The sequence below is a fragment of the Balaenoptera ricei genome, chromosome X (assembly GCF_028023285.1).
Source record: "Balaenoptera ricei isolate mBalRic1 chromosome X, mBalRic1.hap2, whole genome shotgun sequence".
NCBI classification, from domain to species: Eukaryota; Metazoa; Chordata; class Mammalia; order Artiodactyla; family Balaenopteridae; genus Balaenoptera; species Balaenoptera ricei.
Genome location: NC_082660.1, coordinates 119469408 through 119482243, shown reverse-complemented (window position 1 = coordinate 119482243; position 12836 = coordinate 119469408). Strand labels below are relative to the sequence as shown.

At 37.9% G+C, this 12836-nt stretch overlaps 1 protein-coding gene across 1 annotated transcript in view; it reads right to left on the bottom strand.

Annotated features, from left to right (window-relative positions):
• HPRT1 (hypoxanthine phosphoribosyltransferase 1) overlaps positions 1–12836 on the bottom strand; it is a 33153-nt gene that overhangs the window by 19794 nt on the left and 523 nt on the right. The window contains exons 2-3 of the mRNA XM_059911988.1: positions 2533–2639; positions 933–1116 (exon numbers count right to left, since the gene is read on the bottom strand). Of these exons, the coding sequence (XP_059767971.1) occupies positions 933–1116; positions 2533–2639 (291 nt within the window). The remainder of the gene's footprint in view (positions 1–932; positions 1117–2532; positions 2640–12836) is intronic.

Below are 12836 nucleotides of genomic sequence, written 5' to 3'. Positions count from 1 at the left end.
AGCAAAGATCAGACATTCATTCTAATCCTTGAAGAAGCTAGGAAAAATCCTATTTTTAAGGAAAACAGTAACTCTCGGGAACTACAATGACAACACGCAACCAGAAAAAAAGCAACACTATGAAGTAATAAAAGTCAAACATTCACACGATCAAAGAAATTGTGGATGATGAAATTCATGTGTAAAGATGACATGGATTTTGGTTCACCCCACAAGTGTCAATATTCTGAAGCATTTGAGATTGTGTGACACAGACAGAGCGACTGTGACTCAAAAGTGGTCTTTTAAATGTGCTAATGCTCTTGCTCCATTCGCGCTTTCTAAGAGACAACCGTTGACCCACCTTATTACGCACACCTAACTCCAAATACGACTCCCCCGCAAGTCAATCTAGCTCCAGAGAGGACATCTGCCACCAGTAAGTACAGTCAAAAGAGTATATCCCCCAAGTCCCAAGAGCAATTCCGAAAATGGGTTTTTCAAAATCCAAAACAAAACAAAACTAAACTAAACCAAAGAACCTTTAAAATAAGTATAGGTGACTAGTTTGAAAAAGACAATATTCACTTGTATATACAGTACTAGGGAATATATCAGAAAATCTCACTCTAACCAAGTAAAATGAACATGTAAGTGTAGTTTGCAGAGCTTCAAAAACATACAGGAAAACCTACAGTTGCCATCGGTTTTTTTGTTTTGTTTTGTTTTTTATTTCAGCAAAACACAGTCCTTCACGTCAAATTAATGTTAATTTGAATTTTAGAATTCATATGGTTTTGTTTTTAGCTATTATGTAGATCAATTTTGGTTCTTTAGTTGTATAAAAGTTATAAGCAAATGGAATTTATATATAACCAGTTAAAGCTCATACATATAGGATACATATAATAAAAATGCCATGTTTATTTTAAACATGCATTAAATATACTTACACAGTAGCTCTTCAGTCTGATAAAATCTACAGTCATAGGTATAGATCTATCACTATTTCTGTTCAGTGCTTTGATGTAATCCAGCAGGTCAGCAAAGAATTTATAGCCCCCCTTGAGCACACAGAGGGCCACGATGTGATGGCCTCCCATCTCCTTCATCACATCTCGAGCCAGCCGTTCGGTCCTACAGAAATAAAATCAAGAATTTAATAGAAATTAAATTATATTATAAAAGGAACATTTAAACTTTACAACAAACATCCCTTAAGGATTAAACTTCCAGGGGAATTCCCTGGCAGTCCAGTGGTTAGGACTAGGCACTTTCACTGCTGCGGCCCTAGGTTCGATCCCTGGTCTGGGAAACTCAGATCCCGAAAGCTGCGAGGTGCAGCCAAGCATTAAAAAAAAAAAAAAAAAGATTAAACTTCGACAAAACACATCCTTTGCCCCCATGAAGTATAATATCCTTGCTCATAAAGCGAAGATAAAAATTTCAAAAACCTTCAAAATCCAAGTGTACTGTTACATCTATCATAAATTTTAAAAACGCAAATTAAAATAAGATACAATTTTCACCTATCAAACCAGCAAATTCCAATAATACAATATTAGAAGAGACTGTGAGGAAAGAGTACTCTCATATACCATTGGGAGTACAAATTAATATAAACTTTTTGGAGGATAATTTGGCAGTATCAAAACATTCAAGAAACACCTTCCCCTTGTCACAAAATTTCCCCGTGGATAAATTTGAGCAACTGCCCAAACATCTATAAAAGGATGTTCCCTTCTAGTATGATCTGCAAAAGCAAAATAATGGAGACATCTTGCATCTATCAATAAGGAACTGGTTAAATCAATTATGGTACAGCCAGAAAATGGAATGCCATGCAACCTTTAAAATATATGAGATAGTTCTGGATGTATTAATATGAAAAAATGCCCAATAAATTTTAGACCTATATGATAGTAATACCCATGTGTTAAAATATATAGTATATGTACATGGCCAATGTATAGGGAGGAAATGTGTACAGCAGGCTGAGAGAACTTTACTCTTCTTGTTTAAGCCTCTATAGTTAGAATATTTTAGAATTCTAGAATATAGCTATATTAGAATAGAGTTATAATACTGATATTATAATTTTAAAATAAAAAACAACAGCCAGACACACAAGGCAAGCATTTAAATAACAAGTAAAGTTTTTCACTGCAATTCATTTAACGGGAAATTTTCAAGCTAGACGTGCATAATCATCAAAATCTGACCTTGTCTTCCCGTGATTCAGCCCCAGTCCATTACCCTGTTCAGGGTTGAGAAATCAAAGACTTTGTGCCTAGAGTTCATTCTTCCAATCTCCCTTCAATATTTACTTTATTCTACTCCCTACAGATTCCCAGTATACCATGACTTATACTGGGTAATTAGTAAGCTCTCCCTTCCTCCCTTTTTTTGTCAAGAGGGCTTTTAAAACAGAAAGCATCTATTATGTGACAAGCTGGCCTAGTTCATGTTCAAACATCAACTACTTAAAACAGCTGCTGACACTTGAAATTAATATAAGAAAAAAACAAAATTTCAGTTTAAGATCGTACTAACCTGTCCATAATTAGTCCATGAGGAATAAACACCTTTTCCAAATCCTCAGCATAATGATTAGGTATACAAAATAAATCTAGGTCATAACCTGGTTCATCATCACTAATCTGAAAAAGAAATATGGCTGTTTCAATGAGAGCATTTCATGATACAAACACTTGATTGGATTTAGACGTTTAAAAACCTTAGCCTATCACAGAAATTTAGGTATGAGATATCAAGAACTTTCTGTAATTTCGTAGGTATGATAATGAACTGTAGTTATATAAGAAATCAACCACATGTTTTAGAGATGAATAGTTAAGATTATAGAAGTAGGGCTTCCCTGGTGGTGCAGTGGTTGAGAATCTGCCTGCCAATGCAGGGGACACGGGTTCGAGCCCTGGTCTGGGAAGATCCCACATGCCACGGAGCAACTAGGCCCGTGAGCCACAACTACTGAGCCTGTGCGTCTGGAGCCTGTGCTCCGCAACAAGAGAGGCCGCGATAGTGAGAGGCCCGCGCACCGCGATGAAGAGTGGCCCCCGCTTGCCGCAACTAGAGAAAGCCCTCGCACAGATACGAAGACCCAACACAGCCAAAAGAAAAAAATTAAAATTAATTAATTAATTAATTAATTTAAAAAAAAAGATTACAGAAGTAAAATGACATGATATGAAATTTTCTTTAGTTCAGCGGAGTAAAAGAAAAACTTTAAAGAGCTAAGACAAATGTGGCAAAATCTTGATAACATTATAAACGTGTGATGAGTATATGGGGATCCATTATATTATTCTCCCGACTTTTGCATATGTTTGAAAATTTAGTAAAAAATGTTTAATACAGTGTAGTCTAACAAGTTAAAATATCACAGTGAACAAGAAAAACTGCTGTTCCCCACCTCAAACCCAAAGAGTCTCTCTCATCTCACAGTAGGAAAAAAAAATCACCAAAAAAAGCCAAGTGATTCCTTAAAAATCCAAACTTCTACAAGTCTGAGATTGTTATAATCAACTCATGAGGTGCGTTCATAGTAGATACTCTAAGATTGTTTGAGTAGGACCACATACTGGTCGTCTTGGTATGTCCAGTCCCTGTAATGCAAAATGTTTAATAACACTGATGATGTGGTACCTGTGGTGGTAAAATGTACTATGATTACAGTTTTATAATTATATAATAGACCTATAAACACAGAAAAAATATAACAAAGTCATAAAAAACTTTTGCCTTGGGGAGGGGAGTTACAGCGATTTTATTTAGCTCTTTATACTATATATTCCAAATTTTCTTCAGTGAGTACATATTGCTTTTTAAAAATATCAAGTCTTTCTTATAAATTATTTGTGGTAGTATGTGTTTTTATACATATATGTGAAAAGTATGGGGAAATTTTACGATATATTAAAACCAAATCTATCGGATGAATGGATAAAGATGTGGCACATATATACAATGGAATATTACTCAGCCATAAAAAGAAATGAAATGGAGGTATTTGTAGTGAGGTGGATGGAGTTAGAGTCTGTCATACAGAGTAAAGTAAGTCAGAAAGAGAAAAACAAATACAGTATGCTAACATATATATATGGAATCTAAGGGGAAAAAAAAAGGTCATGAAGAACCTAGTGGCAAGACGGAAATAAAGACACAGACCTACTAGAGAATGGACTTGAGGATATGGGGAGGGGGAGGGGTAAGATGTGACAGGGTGAGAGAGTGGCATGGACATATATACACTACCAATTGTAAAATAGCTAGTGGGAAGCAGCCGCATAGCACAGGGAGATCAGCTCGGTGCTTTGTGACCGCCTGGAGGGGTGGGATGGGGAGGGTGGGGGGGGGGGAGACACAGGAGGGAGGAGATGTGGGAACGTATGTATATGTATGACTGATTCACTTTGTTATGAAGCAGAAACTGGCGCACCATTGTAAAGCAATTATACTCCAATAAAGATGTTTAAAAAAAAAAAACAAAAACTACAAACAAAAAAATTTTAATACAAAAAATTAAAAAAACAGGAGAGAGAGGGAGAGAGGAAGAAAGAAAGGGTGGGTATGGAAGAATATACCAAACAATAGTCAACTGTAAGAAGTGGGGACCTGCCACTTTCTATACTTCGACTTCTTTTTTTTTTCCCACTGCCAATTTCACTTTTTAAAAAAATTATAGTTGATTTATAATTCCCACTCAGCATTATATTTAAAGCTTATTCAAAGACACAAACCACAATTATAATACTCTGTCTCACATGACATTCAAGACTAAGTATCTTCCAAATCACATTCAAGAAGCTGATGACATGAACTTTGGCAGTTTGCAAGAAATATTGGTCAAACCATAATTAAATCTCACTGCATCAGTTAATATCTATTGAGTACCTCCTCCTTCAGTCAGCACTGTATTAGGTGCTTAAGGACAAGTAGCTTGGTTTTCAATAAATTTTTAAAATATATATTTAAGATACATTTATTATTCACAGAATTGATAATTATATTCTAAGAAATTTGAGGTTCACGTCATCTCTCTTTCAGTCCCAAGAGCTCTGAGTTTTCCAGACTTCAGTGGAATTTCAAGTACCGTCGTGTCAGACTGGGAGTAGCTGTGCACCGCTTCCGCTTGGAGCGCGTGGCCAGGAGTCCGGCAGCGATTCGGGCAGGTGGACTGGGACGTGCCCGCAGGCAAGCTCCAGCAGCACACAGGGCACAGGCACTTGCTCGGCACGAGGTGCGAAGTCAATATTGATTTGTTTTTTAAGTAACATGTATTACTTTCATATGCAGGAAAAAAATCCTATTTTGAGGGGCAAAAGATTATGCCAGGTCCTCTAAGGTGAAGTACTAATGTATCTGCTAAACATTGTCATCAGGCTTATTTTGAAGACATTTACTATAAAAAGAATGGGAGTATGGAGGTTCCTTAAAAGACTAAAAATAGAGCTACCATACGACCCAGCAATCCCACTACTGGGCATATACCCTGAGAAAACCATAATTCAAAAGAGTACCACAATGTTCATTGCAGCTCTATTTACAATAGCCAGGACATGGAAGCAACCTAAGTGTCCATCGACAGATGAATGGATAAAGAAGATGTGGCATATATATACAATGGAATATTAACCATAAAAAGAAACGAAATTGAATTATATTTGTAGTGAGGTGGATGGACCTAGAGTCTGTCATACAGAGTGAAGTAAGTCAGAAAGAGAAAAACAAATACCTTATGCTAACACATATATATGGAATCTAAAAAATAAAAAAATGGTTCTGAACCTAAGGGCAGGACAGGAATAAAGACACAGACGTAGAGAGTGGACCTGAGGACACGGGGAGGGGGAAGAGTAAGCTGGGACGAAGTGAGAGAGTGGCATGGACATATATACACGACCAAATGTAAAATAGATAGCTAGTGGCAAGCAGCCGCATAGCACAGGGAGATCAGCTGGTGCTTTGTGACCACCTAGAGGGGTGGGATAGGGAGAGTGGGAGGGAGAAGCAAGAGGGAGGAGATATGGGGATATATGTATATGTATGGCTGATTCACTTTGTTATAAAGCAGAAACTAACACACCACTGTAAAGCAATTATACTCCAATAAAGATGTTAAAAAAAAGAAAAAAAAGAAAAAAAAGAATGGGACTAGGACATTTGTGTCACCTACAAGAGTATTTCAAGCAAGCATTACTTTTATAATGCTTCATAACAAGCAAGCATTACTTTTCTAAATTTTATAAACTGAAATTTAGTTAAAAGTTCTGGGAAAAGAAGAGCTAGACCTTGCTAGATGCTACGAGAGGATAAACATTGATATCAGGCTCATCAGAACAGATCTGCTATTACCTGACAAGAATGAAACGTACCATTTCATAGTGCTTTAAAGTCAAGATCCGGAACGCCAAAATGGCTTCCCTGAGACTTACTCACCCCTTCCTCCCAGTTACTCACTGCTTCTGCCACAAGCATAAACCAGGACCCACCCAGGACTCTTTGAAACATGCAACACTTATAAAGCCTACTGGTTCTGTGAAAATGGCTCAGTGCCTGGCTATGGGTTTTGCAGGCAGCCTAAGAACTTCAAGAGTCTTGTCTGTCTCAATCAAAGCCAATGTGAATTCTGCCCAGAGTTCATCCCAAACATGCAGTTTAACACAGACAGACCAGCACGGATGTACCTCCCAAATAGGAATTCTCTCTCTGTCAACACGCCAAATTAATTTCCAATTCAGGGACTTCCCTAGCGGTCCAGTGGTTAGGACTCCGCGCTTTCACTGCTGAGGGCCCTGGTTGGGGAACTAAGATTCCACAAGCCGTGTGGCGTGGCAAATAAATGTTTTTTAATTAAAAAAATTTTTTTTCCAATTCAAAAGGTTTTATTTTCAATCGATACTATTAGATTTATATATCACATTCAGTGTAAAAGGGTTGATATGTTATTTCAAGATAAAAAAAAACATGTCAATATAACTCTTCCCAAAAGGCAAAAATAAGGATTCATAAAACCTGTATCACTTGAGGTACTTTAGGCATAAATTCACAACTTTGTTATAATTCACTATAAATACATGGGGTGTATTTATGGGGGTCCTAATTTAAGAAACGTATGATTTGGCCATGCAAAGATAATTGTCAGAACTGGGCAAGGACTACATGAGGGTTCATTATACTAATATGTGTACTTGTGTATGTTTCAAATAAAGTTAAACAGGAAGTCATTTATTTAAATGATAACAAGGCACCAACATCACTTTTTCTCAATTTTACATTAATGAAAACTCCAAGTTTCAAAAATTCATATTTAATGATCAAGTATGTATTAGAATAGTAATTTTTAAATGGTGAGGACCTTATTCAGAACCTGTAATTCTTATCACTAACACTCAAATATTTATTGAGTACCTACTATGTTGTACATACTAGAGAGGATTAGATAAGTTTGACACAACTACCCTCAAAGAGCTTACAGTGTAGTAGAAGATATGACATATACATGAATAACCATAAGACAGTGTGAAACTATTTTAAAAATACAGAAGAAGTATTATGGGAGTTTAGGAGGGTACTCAAACTCTCACTCAGAAGCCTTGCTTGCACCTAGACCACTGATAATAAGAAATAACAGAAGATATAATTCAATAGACAGGAATTTGTTTTAATCATCCCAAGCACCAAAGCTTCATATTAAACAGGCCTAATAATCTCAATTCTCTAGAAGAGCTAGACAGAAATATACTTGGTGGCCTTTAATCTTATCAGCCCTTATTTGTTCCATCTGATATTGGTTAATATCTGGTATTAATTAACCCCATCTAACATGGATTAGTTAACAATCCAGTGGGTACTTTGATAGGAAGGGATTGCAATATGTTTAATTACATAAAAATGCATTCAGCATCCACCTTGATTAAGGTACTATGCAATAGATTTTGTAGGGGGATACAAAGGTTATAAATTTAGAGCCTTCAAAGAGCATATAATCTAATGGAAAAGACATATACACATACAACTAACTATACAGTACATTAAAGCTTATAACCTGTACCAAATCTAACTTCACAAGCTCACAAATCTGTGATTATCAAAAGCGGTTATACACACTAAAGATAAACATGGAACCCAAGGTCAGCCAGCACCAATGACTCCCTCCTAAAGCAATATCAAGCTTAAAGTAGTCATTATATTCTGTTGCCTGGATATAAACTGAGTAAATTAGACTGGCATGCCTCTGATACTGAATTAGCACAGCCTTCTAAATCAACTAGGCAATAGCAATGCCCAACTTTATATATGAGTATAAATCACATCTGTTTTATTATTTGTGACTTGGTGTTGCATGTCTAAGCACGTGGTTATTACCAACACCTTCTAAAAGAGCTGCATTAGTCTGCCACAACAAAATACTGTAGACCGGGGGGCTTAAACAACAGTAATTTATTCCTCACAGTTCTGTAGTCTGGGAAGTCCAAAATCAAGGGGCCAGCAAAGTAGGTCTCATTCTGGCGCCTCTTCTCTTGGCTTGTAGGCAGCCATCTTCTCCTAGCTATCTGTGTGCTGAGCGCTGGGGCTGGGAACTCTCCGGTGTCTTTCTTAAAAGACCAGGGCCCCACCCTCATGACCATACCTAATCCTAATTACCTTCCAAAGGCCCCATCTCCAAACACCATCACATTGGGGGTTAGAGCTTCAACATATGAACTTAACATAAAATGGCTAAAGATCGCAAAGAAGGTCCTGGATGGCTTTGGGGAGGGCCCAATCCCAAAATATTTGGGGCAGAGCCCTGGAGGGGCTGGAAGTGGTAAACAAATGAAATGTGGTTTCTCTGCAGATCCACCTTTCCTACTCTGATTTCCAGTTTAGCCAGAAATGGCCAAAGGATAGGTTATTAATAGCTCTCACTTACTTACCATTTACCCAGACAGTTCCGAAATCTGACTGCATCTCCTCAGAGCTTTAAAACATAGCTCTCAAATTCTAACCTATCTGTAATATACTTGTTAATGGTAAAATCTACGAGGCACTTTTTTTTTTAATTTAATTAAATTAATTAATTAATTTATTTATTTTATGGCTGTGTTGGGTCTTCGTTTCTGCGCGAGGGCTTTCTCTAGTTGCGGCAAGCGGGGGCCACTCTTCATCGCGGTGCGCGGGCCTCTCATTATCGTGGCCTCTCCCGTTGCGGAGCACAGGCTCCAGACGCGCAGGCTCAGTAGTTGTGGCTCACGGGCCCAGTTGCTCCGCGGCATGTGGGATCCTCCCAGACCAGGGCTCGAACCCGTGTCCCCTGCATTGGCAGGCAGACTCTCAACCACTGCGCCACCAGGGAAGCCCCAAGGCACTTTTATTAATATGAAAGATTATTGAGAAATGTAACATTACTATATATCTTTTGTCTAGAACCAAAGTCAATCTTTTGCTATTGTAAATTACCAAAATAATTTTATTTTCCAGTAAAACTGAAGCCACAAATTCTTAATAATTATGTGTCACATCGATAATAATGGTTTTCATACATGAAAAATTTTGTGGTTTACACATGTCTAATTACAGAGATATACTATCTAAAATTACAGTAAGCAAGGAAATTAACTCGAGCTAAGACAACACATGCAACATCAACTCATCATCTGTGAGGAGGATTGCTTAAGCCCGTTTGTGGTCAAAAAATGACAATGTTCCTGGGTCCAAACAAGACTAAATGGAAGTGAGGAAGCGAGTCTTAAAATATGAATTAAAAGATGCACAGTAATAGATAAAATACATTTTATTTTATTCCTAGTAACCAACAATAATTCCAAGCTTCTAGAATGGGCAGAAATGGCTAGGTGGCAATATTTTTACCTTTTATATTCAGACACTTTAAAATTCTCAAAAAAACACCAAAGCAGATGTGTCATCCCCTTGGGATAATTTGTGATAACTCAGGATATCATAAGACCAAAATTATGAACTACTGATGCATTTATCCCTAAATGTGAAAAGAATTAAAAGGTTTACAAGAATCTAAGCGTTACAAGAATTAAAATCAGCATTCTATTCAACTCAGGGATAAATTATTACCTGCTTCTACGTAAGCGGGCCCATAACTACTATCTAACACTATCATCTTTCCTTTCCAGTGTGCACAGTGGAATGACAGGCATGTTAATTCTGGGCAAAACATAAATGCCTATCAATTATCAGAAGCACAGTGCTGAAGATAGTAGTTTCATAGCAATTTGAAGTGTTTGTTTGAATTCTTATTAGTAGCAAGATATTCTAAATGTTTGTTAGTAATTTGGTAGCCACTGGCAGGAAAATAACAATCCAGTCTCAGTATTAACGATGGTGGTTGACACTTTTATAGCATATAAATCTGACCAATGCACACAATATACAATTACAGATAGGAAGAAGAGCACACTAGCACATCTTTAGCATCTCTTCACAGGGGAAAAGAATGACATGGCCCAGTTACTGCCTAGTGAACTACAGAAATCTAAAAGAGAACTCTGAGACCCCTCTTCTCTGCTGATCTGGTTGGTCCTTTTGTCTTTTTCCTACCTCCTGCCTATGGACTTTCTGTGATACCTAGATACAAAAAATGGACAGAAAACAATTAAGATGAATCTACAGTATGCTTGTCACGTTAATCAATTTGTAGAATGAAACCCCCAAACTCAACTGCTCCATTTCTTGGTGGTCACCAAGAATAATTTTGGTCTACATTGTCAGTCTAAACCCTGATGATAACAATGATAGGGTTGTGGACCAAAACAATGCACTATTTTATCAATTCTGTGAAAATTATTAGCAGGGTAAGATTTAAGTCCAGTTAATAGGGGTTACATTTCTAGCACTACCATCCTGAAATTTAGAAGATATTTTATCCACATAATGTATATCTGATGTTTCACAATAACTTGCAAAAATTCAGAAGCTTGTTCTTTGTTCAAGTGTGTCCAAGTTTACCCTGGAAGTTTAGAGAGATAGTTACAAGTAGCATGGGTCATATCAGGCAGATCTGCGGGTCAATTTCATCTAAGTGATACTGGGCAAGTTATCAATAGTTCACCCATCTGTGCCTCCAAGGTCATACTAGTGTTTATCTCCCTCCCTCCTATTATGTATCTTTAGGGCAGTTATATTAGACAACGTTGCAAAATATTTACTTTAATGCCTAAAGCATAGTAGGTACTAAATAAATATCTACTACTGTCACTATGAACCTAAAAGTGGAGAGGTTAAGAGCAGACTCTGGGGCCAGATAGCTTAGATTCAAATCCTAGTATTGCTGGGTAATCTTGGGAAAGTTACTTAACCTCTCTGAGCCACATAAAATTTTTTTTTATAAATATCAAACCAGTTAATATGTGTAAAGGGCTTAGTAACCAGCACGCAGTAAGCACTATTTAAGTGTCCGTCACTGCTAACATGAAGACAATTTCTGGGAAGGAAATAAAAAAAGGAACAGGAATTTGCAAACCGAAAACACAATGAATATCTTGATGTTCAAACAAAACTAACAGCCAGTTCTAGCAAAAATAATTCACTGTATGCTGGTGCAGCCATTGGACCCCAAAGCTTAAAAGCATCTAACTTCCTCAGCAACTGAATAAAAACAGTTGAGTACCTACTATTAGCATAACATTTAAGTGTATGGGCCCTTGAGAGAGACCTAGGTTTGAGTCTGAGGTCCTCTTAATAACTGTGTGACACTGGGTATGTTATGTTAAGAGGTTAAGTTACTTAACCTCTCACTGAGGCTTCAAGGATTCCTCATCTGTAAAACAATAATCATACTTTTGTTAGAGGGTTGTTCTGAGGACTAAACAGGACTATGTAGGTAAACACATCGATAGATATTATTACTATTCCCAGTCAGGGACCACGCAAAGGTTGTTCATTCACAAAGACCGGCTATCCTTTCAATAACACCATGAGGTAGCTAGCACCTCAGTTATACATAAGACACTTAAATCCAGAAAGGTAGTTCCCCAAGGCCACACAGCTAGTAAATAACCCACGCAAGCAGGATCCCAGGCCAGACTCCATTAAGAGCACTGCTCTTTACCTTAAGTCACAATGCCTAATATGAACTAGAGCCCTTCCCTTTTTAGGGCTCAAGTGGTTAATTATTTAATTTATTCATCCAACAGACCATCACTGAGAATTTCTTGCATGCCAGGCACTGTACTACGCGCTGGGGTTACAGCGGTGATTCCTGCCCTTATAAAGTTTATGTTTTTGTGGGCGAGACAATCAACAGGTAATAAGGTACCTGCTAAAATAATAATAATAATAGTAATAATGCAGGCTAAGGCATTTAACTATTGAGAGAGGGTTGGCTATTTTAGCAAGCGTGATCAGAAAGGGAGGGTAAGGGGAGGGAGCAGCTTGGCTTGTTCCAGAAACAAGGAAAAGAACCAATGAGGTTGGAGACAGGATACCAAAGACGGATTATGGTGCCAATGTCCTTGAAGGTAAGGACCAGATTCGCATTTTTTGTCCCCTGCAGCATCAAAGAGCATAGGATCCGGATTCAAGCAGATCTGATTACGAGGCCTGGCTACCTCTGGGCCGTGGGAAAGCTACCTAATATCGGCTAACTACTTTCTACGTGTGTAAAAAGGTAGGCATGGTTACCGCTGCCAAGGCTGCCGTGAGGATGCGATGAGGCAATGCGCATTCCCACAAATAATCATTACAATGTTTGCAGAACTAGGTGAAAATACCAGTCCCCGCATGCCTCCCATGTGGCCGTTTCCGTGCTCCTGGGCCCTCTCACGGAGCTGCCCCGAGGACCTTACCCACACACCGCAGACCGACAGAGAAGAGCCCCTCCT